Raw genomic sequence first — 14,112 nt, forward strand, 5'->3', positions numbered from 1 at the left:
CTTTCACATCAAAAATACTATAGTATACTTTAGTGTATATAGTAATATAATACAAGTATAGTATCCTGTGTTCTATGATAGTAATTACTGTACTTTGTTAATGTATAATATGGTTATGATATTAACTATAGCAAAAGTATAAACTGGTTTAAATACTGTAGTGCACTTAAATAGTTTACTATGGTGTGAATCAAAAACTATGAATTTTACTATTTTAAGTGTACTGTAGTAAATATTAAAGTATACACCACACTAAGTGGCTTAAACTGTAAAAATCATGTTCGTTAAGCAAGGAGATGTGTTTATATATGCACACAGTGTTTATATATGCACACATGTGTATTACACTTGATCCTTCCAGGAAGTAAACGCAAAGTGTTTATATTGTAATGTCATTTCGTGCGGAAGACTACCGCACTGACTGACACGCATTCCACTATCGAGTCTGATGTGACTGGACCACTAATCACGCGCGCGCCAGTGACTCAACGGGCTTCTTCATAAAACTTCGTTTAGAAACGGGAAACGATAACAAATATATATGTTTTTAAAACTATTTCGCTTATGGCCAATCGGGAAAAGAACAAAAAGACACTTCTAGATTTAGCGAAGCTTCCAGACAATAGCTGCTGTGCGGACTGTGGAGCGCCAGGTGAGTACGTTTCATATCACCGTTGCATTTACATGAACGCAACAAACAGTAATAGTGTAGGCTACTATAGTCTGATAAAATTCCAAGATACTGCAATGTTTTTATTATTAAACTATACTCAAGTATTTGATACAGCTTATAAATTTATGTAATACTACAATAAACGCTAAAGCACGGGTCTCAAACCTTTTTGTGAGCAAGGGAGGGGTACCACAATGGATAAAACAATCTCTGAAGTGCTACTTTTTGATATTTATCTACTCAAAACGTTTTTGTTTTACTTGTTGATATGTTTTATCACTTTTAAAATACATAAAAGAAGCCAAGCTTATATAAAAAATATGCAATAAATATTACAATTGAGACTATTAATAGAATGTGCTTTGGCGGGTACCTCACAGGCTCTGTGCGGCGACCTGTTGCCCGCGGCCACCATACCACTGCACTAAAGTATGCTTCACTTTTAAATGTGTATGCTGAAACTTTTGTTTTGGTTTGTCATCTTGGCAAACATTCATGAGGTTGTAACTACAGTAGGATGCTGTCATTCAGTGTATGCTATTTGGTTTTGATGTAGGCCTATTTATAAGGTAACTATAAAACATGGGTCCTATGGTTACATTACCAGGGAGATGTGTCTAAAGATACCATTGTAAACTACACTAACTTAGTCAACATTTGAAGTTGACCAAAACATTTCATAAAAGTTGTCTTAAAACCAATACCCAATGCCCGTTCAGGACAACTTTGATTCACTTTTTTGATCCACTTCAAATGTTGACTAGTATAGATAGACTATATGTAATGAAAATTATTCAGATTCCTTAATTATTCCAATAAATTAGGGACAATTTAAAAATAGTTTAGCCTTTAAAACCAAAACCATGTAGGGGTGGTTTTCCGAAGAGAGATAAGCTTAAGCCAAAGCTAGGCCTTAGTTTAATTAGGAAATATAACTGGTTTTTAACAAATATGCCTTACTAAAAACATTACTTGTGTGGATTTTGGGGCAAAACGAAGAGCACTGATGTATTTTAAGATATGTCAGGGCAAGATGTTTTCAGTTTGGACAGTTCTTACATTTATTTTAGTCTAGGACCAGTCAGAATAATCCGTCTGGGAAACTGCCCTGAAAAGTTGTAGGGGATTGTTAACAGATTTTCTTATGAAATAAGAATAAAACGCTTTAAATTACCTTTGTGAATGAAATGTGCTATGTAAACTTGGCTGTATTTGATTAACATATTATTTAATTAAGATAATCTATGGATTTTTGTTTACCTATTCATCTTTAGTTAGTTAGACAGTAATTTGACATTTTCTTTGTCCCCCTTTCCTTTAAAAGATCCAGACTGGGCTTCATATACACTGGGAATATTTGTGTGTTTGACTTGTTCTGGAACGCATCGCAATCTTCCCAGTGTGAGTCGTATCAAGTCCATACGCTTGGACTTCTGGGATGATGAGCTTGTAGAGGTATAGTATATCTTTAATTGTACTATATCTTGTCATTGTTTCATATGATTGGATCTAGTGGTTATATTAAGTCATTAAGTTATGAACCCTAATACCTCTATGTTTCCCTTTAATAAAAATGTGGATGAGAAGTTCATGAAGGCCAAAGGAAACACTTCTGCAAAATGCATCTATGAGAAATTTGTCCCTGTCTTTTATTATCAGCCCCGGCAAGAAGATTGTGAGTAAGTAGTTCAGGAAACACTTACATAATACCAAGTCTGCATCATAATGCAACCGTTTTACATTATCGGAAGCTTAAAATATAAGGGTCTGATCAAGCAAACATCTTGCTGGCATGGAAAAAATCTGTGTACTATTGTTGGTCAGAGTAAGAGGAACTTCTAATTCAACCAAAGGGCTTTCTGGTATTGAAAGTTTTTAGCCTTTAATTCTGTCCATTGTCCTTTTGATTAGTGATAGGCTGCTTTGTATGTGCATCAAATATTACACTAAACTCATCAGATGTGCAGTGTTGGGGTTAACGCATTACAAGTAACGTGCATTACGTAAGAATATTACTTTTCTGAAGGAAAAAGTAACGCATTACTTTTTAAATGTACACATTAATATTTGAGTTACTTTTTCAAAAGGTAATGCAAGTTTTATAGTAATTAATTAATTTGATTAAAAAAATTATGTACTGAATTAAACTATTATTATGCACTCTATGCGTACACGCCTGTGTGGGAACAGTTTGAGTCAGAAACTGAGATGGCAGGCCAGAGCTCGACATTTTTGTGATGAAATATGCAATTTCTGAATGCAGAACTTTTCAGTCATAAAAACACCTGCAAAGGCCTGAAAGAGATCAAGCCTCAGCCAAGAAAAAGCAACTAAAAGTAACGTAAGCATTACTTTCCATGAAAAGTAACTAAGTAACGCAGTTAGTTACTTTTTTGGGACTAACTTAATATTGTAATGCATTACTTTTAAAGATAACTTTCCCCAACACTGCTGATGTGTTTTGTTATTGGTTAATAATGAATGGTTGCTGTGTATATGTAGGGTGCTGAGAGAACAATGGATTCGAGCCAAATATGAAAGAATGGAGTTTACAGAGAAAAACAGACCACGACCCTACACTGCAGGTATTCCAGTTTTATAATTACATCTTTTGACCATGTGCTTTATCACATAAACCATGTTTTTTTGGAAGTCCACTTTTATGCACTGAGAAGAACAATTTTATGCAAATTATTCAGACTTGAAACTTGAAAATAATGGGTTTCATAAAGGTCTCCAGAAACAAAGCTATTTTATCATGCTGAACATATACTGGAGTCATCCCTTCAGCTATCTTAAGTTTAAAGGTGCAATGTGGGACTTAGAAGGATCTCTTGACAGAAATACAATAAAATATACAAAACTATATTAACAGTGGTGTATAAAGACTTTACATAATGAACTGTATTGTTTTTATTACCTTATAATGAGCCGTTTTTATTTACATACACCGCGAGTCTCCTTACATGGAAGTTGCCACCATGTTTCTACAGTAGCCCTAAACGGACAAATTGTTCTACAGGGTGCGTCTCGTCCCTACGCTGTCTCAGACCACATGTTTGTCTTGTGATAGCTACTGTAGCTTCTCTTGGCATTTTGAAATTGAGGTTGGTTGCCATTCACAATCTCATCACTAGATGCCACTACATCTCACACTGGAACTTTAAACAATGTCAAGCAAGAGTGAGCAGGAATGCTGTTTGGAATTAATATCACTTTTATCAGATTACCTAATAACAGCTGCGCCGATATTCAGTACAACGGTATTCCTTCATGTATAACACAGCTATTTTATACCAGGAGCCTGTTAAATGCTTTATCCTGATTGGTTGAGAAATGTCCCACGAGTGTTGATTATTTTCCTGTAAAATGCACACCTGACTGGTCAAATGTCTTAAAGGGGTCATATTATGAGATTTATTTTAAGATGTAAAATAAGTATTTGGTGTGCGCATGTGAAGTTTTAGCTCAAAATACTCCACAGATAATTTACATGTTAAAATTGCCACTTTATAGGCTTGAGCAAAAATGTGCCGTTTTTGGGTGTGTCCTTTAAAATGCAAATGAGCAGATGAAATGCAAACACTGATCGCAATGATGGTGGTTTGCTGCAATTGAAACTCAATTGTTCTGTCAATTATTCTTTCTCTCTCTCTTTTTCTCTGCACTAAATGGAGTGCCGTGGTTGGATAGTGCAAATTAAGGGGCGGCATCTTTGTAATTGGCCTTGCTACCTAGCTCACAAAACAGGCGAAATCTGAACAACCTAATTTTTCGCATGCATGCAGAGAATGTCTTACCCAAACAAAGTTACTGGGTTGATCTTTTTCATGTTTTCTAGGTTGATGGAAGCACTGGGGACCCAATTATAGCACTTAAACATGAAAAAAGTCAGATTTTAATGCTATGACCCCTTTAATATAACCATCAGAGGAATGTTTGTGGTAACCGTGGTATAAGCGGAATAAAACGGAAATCCTGTCCTTTGAATTATTTCAAAATAATGCACACCTGCGGTTACCAACTTGGGTGTGCATTATTTCCGAATAATTAAATGGCCAGTCGTACACATTCTGTCTTCACTCCGGCTCCACTTCAGTTTTTTCCATTCCCATCCCCTTGACACTTTTCACTCACTTGTTAAATAAGTCCACCCTAAGGCTGGGTACACACCAAAAGATTTTTTACATCTTAAGATTTAAAAAATGTGATAGACCACAAACATGAGGATAAAAAATTCTAGATTTAACTGTTTTGCTCCTATAGTGTGTAGTGTGCCATTATGTGTCAAAGAGTCTCGACTGTGAACACAGGAAATCCCACAAAATTTCGCGAGTCTTCAGAATAAACATGGCGGACGATATGCAGGAAGACATCTCAATGATAGTGCTTGGAATAATTTTTACAATACACGTTGTATAAACATTCGTGCTGTTTCCACAATCAACAAGCTGATCCTCCATCTCTGCTGTCCACATCAACTTCACTTTGGCCATTTCTCAATAGGTCGCATATGCAGGCTGCATACGTCATGAAACCTGGTTTATTTAAGTTAACTGAGCAACACAATCGCAAGTCATAAGTATATTACAACAATATACGATAAACTAGGAATAATAGTCAATTTTATAACTGTTAATATTCTGAAATAAGACTTGATGATGTATATGCAGCCTGGAATTGCGACCTATGGATTGAGAAGCGGCCTTTGTGCTGCGCCATGACTGCTTCCATCTTCCATCATCTCACTTGATTGGATATGGTTTCGTGTCACGTGATAATCTCAAAAGCGTGCTCACGTTTGTCCTCGGGATTCCCCACACACATCAGGATTTCTGATCGTAAATATTCAACATATACGCGATCGGCGCGGCTCTGACGTTCTTCCGAGCAGGTTCGGACACTCTTAACACACCTCACACCAAGGGAAAATCTGATAAAATAATCTGTAAAACCATTGCGATACTCCGGACATAGCTAGGATTGTCGGAAGGGGGGAAATCGGCCCAAAATCAGCCCGATTATCTTTTGGTGTGTACCCAGCCTAATTGATCCAGCAGAGTCTTCACCACCAATATCAAGACTATAGGAACAGGGCTAACTTTTGTGAATTTTTTGTTACGACATCCGTAAACGTATTTCTGCTAAGATTATTGATGAACAATTTTTCAACAAAACTTTTTTCTGATTCTAGGTGTATTTGAGGGCATGTTATGGAAGAAAGGGAAGGATAACGGACAGTTTCTCGAGAGGAAATTTGTTCTTTCAGTGCGTGATTTTACCTTGAAGTACTACAAGGAAGATGTGAGGAGGACATCTAGGCAATTTCATTTCAATAATACAATTAAAATAAACATAATGTAATAAAATGATAGATGCACAAATGATTAACAGTCAGAACTTCATTTATTAATATGTCTTTTTAGGAAGCTAAGGGGCCAAAGGCTATCATCTCTGTGAAGGACCTCAATGCAACTTTCCAGCCTGAGAAGATAAAAAATGTTAATGGCCTTCAGATCACGTACTGTGTGGATGATCACACCCGAAATCTATTTGTTTACCATAAAAGTGGACAGGTGAACACTTGAATTATTATGCTTTTGTCTGTTTTACTGTGCGTCCCCAGTATTGTCCAAATTTTGAGGTAGATTTTCTAGCCATTTTCTACATTTTAATTGTTTTTAAGCATTTGTCCTGTAATTCCTCCTTTTTAGGAGATTGTGAGTTGGTTTAATGCAATTCGAGCTATTCGCCACATCTACCTAAAAACAGCCTTTCCTACAGCTAGTGATGGAGATGTAAGTACATTTTGTTTTAGTGTCTTCTGCTTACTATAGCTCTATGTGCCATCTCAATGCTTATAATTTGTTACATGCCTTTCATAATTAAGAATTATGATTATCTTTCTTAAATAAACCTTTTGCGTTGTAATTGTGCCAACACTGCCACATAAAAAGGAAGTTAAAAGTTTCCTCTTTTCCAAGTGCTTTTACTTCCTAAAACCAGAAACTGGCTTCCCTTCCCTCCTATTTCACAACATGAATGATGTTTAACAAATGACATTCACCACAACAGGTTTTGTGAGTTTGCCGATCCTTTGTACAAATTTTTTATTTATGCAGCATAGATTTGGGTCTAGGACTAAATGTGACCTGATCCAGCAAAATGAGTCACAGTGACCCAAATTTCAAAATTGAGATTTTGGTATCAGTGGAAAGAGGAGATAATAAGCTTTCAAATGATATCATAGTCAAAGTCATACCTTGAATGGTTTTAAAGATATAGACATTTGAATTAAGGTTGTCTGTCTTCTTTTTCCAACTGAAAACCTGAGAAAAACGCCTTTAAAGTTTTTTGCCCCTTTTTTGTAGATATCTTTCAAAATCCATTGCATTTTTAAAGGAATAAACAATTTATTTTACAGCTTAATTTGACCAAAGACATTAATATAAATGCTATTTCAGTAAATCAAGAAACAAGCTTATAAATCAAACAGAATGATGTTTATTGAAAATGTGAAGTAACAGAAAGGTTTCTGTGATTGTTGGGGTTTGAGTTAGGGGAAGGGAATAGAACATGGAAACCAGAATGTGTGTGTGTGTGTGTGCGCGCGTTCGCGTGTGTGCGTGTTCGCGTGTGTGTGCGCGCGGGGGCGCGCGTGTGTGCGCGTGCGTGTTCGCGTGTGCGCGCGCGTGTGAGAGAAAATGAGAGAGACAGAGAGACAAGCAAAAAGAAAACAAATAATGCTTGCCTATGCAATCATATCTTTGTGTAGGCTAGTTGACAATAACAGTGTAAACAATTCAAAAAGGAGTTAAATAGGAGAGTAGTGTGCTGCGAGACTGACAAGAGGATGGCTGGACCAATCAGGTGCCCGGGGTTTCCCATTGACAAACGATCAGCGTTTATGAAGATTTCTGATTGGCTCTAAAACAACGTGTAACACCATATTTGGAGAGATAGTGACGTTTCAGGGGATCCCCGGAATGCTCGGAGGTGACGAGAGTATTTGAGAAAAGCAATTTCCAGCGGATTAAGTAAAACTGTTTCAACTTTAATAGTCATTTAAACACCTTTACTCAATTATTTGGACTACGAAACTTTGGGAGATTATGTTTTAATGTCTGTTCTTTGAAATTAGCTAAAAATATTTTTTTTGATAATTTCATTGTTTTTCCACATTATCGGCTCATATCTTAAAATAGAACGTTGCGACTTCCGACTCATTTCGCCAGATCGGGTCACAAATAGTAGTGTCCATGATGTATTACATTGGGGTACAGAAATATATTGCAGACCACTTTTATTAAATGTGTCATGTAGGTTTTTAGCGCCATCTAGCAGTAAGTTTGTGAATTGCAACCAACCTCAATTTTGAAACGCAACGAGAAGCTACGGTAGCTGCCACAGGACAAACATGTAGTCGTCTGTAGAACAGTTTGTCTGTTAAAGGCACTCTAAGCAGATTTACGCGTTTTAGGCCATAAAACATTTTTTTTGTTACATACAGCAAACATCTCCTCACTAACTGCTAGCTGCCTGTCCCCTGAACACACTGTAAAAAACGCGGTCTCTGTAGACAGCCCAGGCTCCACAAACTGCAACAAAAACAAAATGGCGCAGCCTACAACCACGAAACATAACAAATGTGTTCCAGTCAATAAACGGGGGGTTGGTGCGCGTAAGGAACAAAGACTGTGAAAAAAGATGGACGTAGTGTCCGTGACGTCACCCATAGGTTTCTGAAGATCGTTTTTGAAGTCAATAGTTGGTGGAGCCTGCATAGTTTAAGTGCATAGTGTATAGTATGTAATTTGGGGAAAATGCCTTTAATCTCAGAGTTGAAATGTGTTAGAGTAATAATTTCTTTGTTCTGAGTTTTGCTATACGATCATTTAACAGTTTTTCTTGTTTTTGTTTTAAGTTAATACCATGGATAACCAGAAACTATCTGAAAGAAGGTTACATGGAAAAGACTGGTCCTCTGGTAAGACGTAGGGCAATTTGCAAAATAAATCTGAAATGTATTTAAAAAAAAATGTATATCTACATTTTCTGTGATGCCTATGCCAAAATATTAAAATATTTATTGTAGCACTTATTATATTTATATTATTGCACTTTGCACACTCATCTTTACACGTTAAATTTGTAGGATTTCTGTATATTTAGGAAGCTTGTATAGTTCTGCAAGTTTTCTTTTGTATATTGAGGGTATAACTTGGTTTACAAGGAAATAATACTGACTATTGTGTGATTGTGTTTGTTTAACAGCAACGAGAGCCATTCAAGAAAAGATGGTTTGTCTTGGATTTCCTGGACAGGAAACTACTCTATTTTAAAACACAGCTGGTATGAATTGTATTGCTTCATAGGACCACAGTCTGGGTTTGCTTTATTTCAGTTTAGAAAAGGCAGGAAGTCTGCCAGCGTTTCTAAATTTAATCTGCAAATCAATGCATAAACAAATGTCCTGATTTCACACAACTACTTGAACTTGCTTTATTGAAACTGCAATGAATTCTATGTGATGTATAGTTAATATATCTTTAAATGTCTTTTTCTGTTTCAAAGGATCCTGTTGAGCTTGGAGTTGTTTTCATCGGCTCAGAGGCGCATGGGTATTCAGTGAGGGAGTGTGTGCCTAAAGGGACAAGAGGCAACAAATGGAAATGTGGGGTAATTGTGGAGACACCAGATCGACAGTTCGTCTTCATGTGTGAGCAGGAGCGTGAGCAAAAGGAGTGGGTGGAGGCCTTGAAAAAAATTATTTCTAAACCTATGCTGCCCCAAGATTACACAAGTAAGATTATACATCATATCTTCAAATGAAATACAACAGAATACAAAAAAATAACATTCTTACAATACCACTTTTCAGCTGAAGCCAATATTCGAAGACGGAAATGAATGGGATGAGGTCAGAGCACAACTTATGATTGGAGTATGTCACTAAATCCATTTCAGATCCCAGACGTCATCTATTGGATCAGGAGACCTTGGACAGAAATGTGGCTTTTTGGCTTCAAATAAGATGTTAAAAATATGAGTTTTTGTAAATTTTGGAATGTGAGACCGAGCAACAATTATTTAAGCGATAGTCTAATCTTAGTTGAAGATGTTGTTGTAAATGACAGAAAGTCAGAGAATATTGCAGTAATTTGGAACCGGTTCACTCTGTGTGCGGACCAGAAAGATGGACTTCTGTTTGATGCCAACACCATGGACCTGTAAGAGTGACCTATAACTTTAAACCCGTAACCTTAGAACTGATTTAGACTCATAAACATAAAGTGTGTTGTGTCTAATTGATACACAAAATAGAATCGATAAGCAAGGATTGTGGTCATTACAGTGAGCACTAATACTCTCAGCACAAGAGGAAGAAATGAAGTATTTGTGATGAGAGTTCTGGAAATAATGCATGATCTGTGTAGAACACGTGGGCTTTATTATTTAAACTGACATTTGTCTGGTGTTTTCGTATTTTAATTTATAGTCATGTTGGTGAATGAATAGATTAATTGGCTATTTTAACTGATAAACTTGAAAGGATAGTTCGACCAAAAATGAAAAATCTGTCATCATTTACTCACACTTATGTTGTGCAAACCTGTATAAATGTTACAAACCTGTATAAATATCTATAAATGCTGAACACAATTGTAGTATAGTGATATCGTGAGAGCGAGAACGAGAACGAGAACAGAAAGCATGAGTGTGTATGTAGTTGAGAGTGCGGAATAAAGACTCAAAAAGAACAACTTAAAGTCTGTTTATTGGATTGACAACACAACATAAATGGCGACGAGGATGATCTTTTAAAGAACGAGTTGGATTAATGTTCAACCGTTGAAGGAAACGACTTTTCTATCGGAGAAAACACAGACGCGTGTGACATGGATGGGCATCCTGAACCGCACACACCGCCGAAGCATGTTGCACAGGCACAGCTATCGCCACCTATTCCATTGAATCTTGGAGTTTCGGATTTGTATGCTGAATACAAAACTTGGAAAGACTCATACAGTTTCTTCGAGTTGGCCAGCGGAACTATCAACGCTGCAGACGCGGTAAGACGCGCTACTTTCTTACATTGCATTGGTGCTCCGGTGCAGAGAATTTTCGCGAACCTCCCAGATCCTAAAGAGTCATACACAGAAACTGTAGCCGCATTGGATGCTTACTTTACTCCAAGAAAAAATGTTGTGCTGGAGAGACACAAATTCAGATTGAGATCTCAACTACAAGAGGAAACGATTGACGCATTTGTCAATACGTTAAGGGAACTGGCCAAATCCTGCGAGTTCGGCGCTTTAGAATGTGATATGATACGAGACCAACTTGTAGAGAAATGTGCACACAGACGATTGAGAGACAAACTGCTACAAGAAGAAGGGCTAACATTGGAAAGAGCATTGACTGTTGCTAGAATCTTTGAATCGGCCCAAGCAGAGTCTAAAGTGCTTTCAGAAAATAATGTCAAAGAGAAAGACAGTAATGTTTATTACACAAAAGGTGCAAAAGCGGCCAACACTAAAATGAAACCGCAAAATACCGGCAGAGGACAACATGAAAAGAGTAACAGCGACATCAAGTGTTACAGGTGCGGACTAACAACACACAAAGCAGATGACTGTGGGGCAAAATCAGCAACTTGCCTGTATTGTAAAAAGACTGGTCATTATGCACGTGTTTGCAGAAAGAAAAACAACTCACAAGAGCATAAAGGTGACAAATATAAGGAGAAAGACAAGTCACATCGCAAAGATAAACCAGTGAGAGCAGTAGAGGACAATTCTGATTCTGATGATTTTGTGTATTCAATAGATCCAGAAGGAAAAGAGACCATAAGGGTTAATGGACAGAAACTAAAGATGGTCATAGATACTGGCAGTGGAAGAAATTTCATTGGAGAAGAACTGTATCACAAATTGTTTGCACAAAGAGTTGAACTGAAACAAACAAAGAGAAAATTCTATGCTTATGCACAGACAAACCCCCTTCATTGTATGGGATTTTTTGAAGCTCAGTTCGAATGGAAGGATAATTACACAAAAGATGACATCTTTGTAATTAAAGGAAATGTAGAGCCGCTGTTGGGAAGACAGTCTTGCTTCGACTTAAAGATTTTGAATTCAGCAGATAAGGTCAGTGCAATTGAAAATTCATCTGAAAGATTTTCAAGACTGGAGGCTGAATATCAGTTTTTGTTCAAAGGACTAGGACAAATCAAAGATTACTGCCATAAAATATCAGTGAATGAGAAAGTCACACCTGTAACTCAAGCTTTAAGGCGAGTACCATACCCAATGATGGAGGCTGTAAATCAGGAACTGGATAAAATGCTGGAAGATGGAATAATAGAGGAAGTGCATGAAGGATCTGAGTGGGTATCCAACATTCTAATCATTCCGAAAAAGGACACTAAAGAAGTAAGACTTTGTGTGGATCTAAGAGAAGTGAACAAAGCAGTGGTAAGAGAGAGACATCCAGTACCCACAATAGACAGTATATTACAAGCAATGCAGGTAGCGAAAGTGTTTGCAAAACTGGACGCCCGTAAAGGTTTTTGGCAAGTTGATCTAGCACCTGAATCTAGACCAATGACCACATTTATCACACACAGAGGGTGCTATCGTTTTAAAAAGGTCCCATTTGGATTATCTAGTGCTCCCGAAGCGTATCAGAAAGCCATGGATTCTATGTTATGTGGGATGCCAGGTGTGGTGTGCTACATGGACGACGTGGTCGTGTTCGCTGAAAATGAAACAGAACTGGAACAAAGACTGAGAAGAGTTTTTCAAAGATTTAAAGAAAAAGGACTGACCTTAAACAAAGAAAAATGTTCCTTTGGACTCAAGCAGATTGAGATATTAGGACATGTTGTCTCAAAGGACGGGATAAAACCAGATTCACGAAAAGTTGAAGCGATCTCTAAAGCTCCCAGACCAGAAAATGTTGCACAGTTACGTTCGTTTCTAGGCACTTGTGGATTTTTGATGAAGTTTGTACCCAATTATGCAAATCTGTCAGAGCCTCTCAGAAAACTAACCAGACAAGGACAAGAGTGGCAATGGTCATCTGAGGCAGAGAATGCATTCAAAGGACTGAAAAAGGTACTGACTAGTGAGCCGTGTCTAGCATATTTTCACATAAATGCTCCGACATTTGTAATCAGTGATGCAAGTCCAGTCGGACTTGGAGCAGTTTTGCTTCAGACACAGGAAGATGGAACTAAAAAGCCAGTGGCATATGCAAGTCGCTCTCTGACGCCTACAGAACGACGTTACTCTCAGATAGAGCGAGAAGCCCTTGGGTGTGTATGGGCAGTAGAACACTTCAGAGCATATTTGTGGGGAGGCAGGTTTACTCTGCAAACAGATCACCGGCCTCTTATTTATATGTTTAATCCAGAAAAATCTAAGCTTTTACCTCCAAGAATACAAAGACTTGGACTGAGACTGTGTCCATATGACTATAAGATCGAACACATTGCTGGTAAAGACAATGTCGCAGACTCTCTTTCAAGACTTCCTTTACCCGATACTGAAGAAAATGGCTATGTGGACATGTATATGGACAGAGTGCTTACTGTAAATATGATGGATGTTCAAGCCTTAACTCTGGAGGAACTTAAAAGTGCTACATTGGCAGATGCTACCTTGACACAATTGATTTCCATAGTGGAGACAGGACAATGGCCTGTTACACTCCCTGAAAGCCTACAGACATACAAAAGATGTTCAGATGAATTATCAACACATGATGGTCTTTTGCTGCGGGGACACAGAATAGTTCTGCCTTCAGCATTGATACAACGAGCATTGAAAATAGCTCATGAGACACATCAAGGTGTAATTCGCACAAAGCAGTTCTTGAGAAGCAAATACTACTGGCCTAATATGGACATGGATGTAGAAAGTATGATCAGGAATTGTAATGCGTGTGTTCTGAATCAACCCTTACATGAAGATCAACCTCTGCAACCGTTAGAGCTTCCACCAAGACCTTGGACCAAACTAGGAGTTGATTTGGTGGGTCCCATTCAGAATGTCTATATACTTACTGTGATAGACTACTACACATCATACCCTGAAGCAGTAGTTATCAATGACATAACTTCTGAGACTGTTACCAAGGAAATGGGAAAAATCTTTGCCCGATTTGGATATCCCTGTGAGGTAGTTACGGATAACGGCAAGCAGTTTGTAGGAAAAGTCTTCGAGGGATTTCTAAAAGCTAATGGAGTAAAACACATCAAGGCTTCACCTTACTACCCCAAAAGTAATGGTAAAATAGAAAGATTTCATCGCTATCTAAAGAAAGCCTTCAAAGCAGCTAAAAGTGAGGGAAGGAATTGGAAAGATGATCTCTCCAAGATTCTTCTTGCCTATAGATCTACCCCACATAGAGCATCAGGTGAGACACCAGCTTAT

The 14,112-nt window shown here is 37.6% G+C and overlaps 1 protein-coding gene across 1 annotated transcript; it reads left to right on the plus strand.

Annotated features, from left to right (window-relative positions):
* The first annotated feature begins 347 nt into the window (after positions 1–347).
* Positions 348–10,317, plus strand: adap2 (ArfGAP with dual PH domains 2). The gene is made up of 11 exons (XM_065279459.2): positions 348–652; positions 1,998–2,128; positions 2,261–2,352; positions 3,176–3,258; positions 5,868–5,977; positions 6,100–6,249; positions 6,388–6,471; positions 8,598–8,660; positions 8,948–9,025; positions 9,248–9,476; positions 9,555–10,317. The coding sequence occupies exons 1-11, from the start codon at positions 565–567 to the stop codon at positions 9,581–9,583; spliced, it is 1,137 nt and encodes a 378-aa protein (XP_065135531.1). The 5' UTR covers positions 348–564; the 3' UTR covers positions 9,584–10,317.
* Positions 10,318–14,112: the final 3,795 nt, after the last annotated feature.

Source organism: Paramisgurnus dabryanus, chromosome 3 (genome assembly GCF_030506205.2).
Source record: "Paramisgurnus dabryanus chromosome 3, PD_genome_1.1, whole genome shotgun sequence".
Classification (NCBI taxonomy): Eukaryota; Metazoa; Chordata; class Actinopteri; order Cypriniformes; family Cobitidae; genus Paramisgurnus; species Paramisgurnus dabryanus.

What these genes read in the sequence shown, in the direction of transcription:
- adap2 (XM_065279459.2), top strand. Translation starts at nt 565, where the DNA reads ATGGCCAATCGGGAAAAGAACAAAAAGACACTTCTAGATTTAGCGAAG. An exon ending in TGAAGTACTACAAGGAAGAT is followed by an intron (nt 5,978 to 6,099) that starts GTGAGGAGGACA and finishes ATGTCTTTTTAG; the next exon opens with GAAGCTAAGGGGCCAAAGGC. An exon ending in TTTACCATAAAAGTGGACAG is followed by an intron (nt 6,250 to 6,387) that starts GTGAACACTTGA and finishes CCTCCTTTTTAG; the next exon opens with GAGATTGTGAGTTGGTTTAA.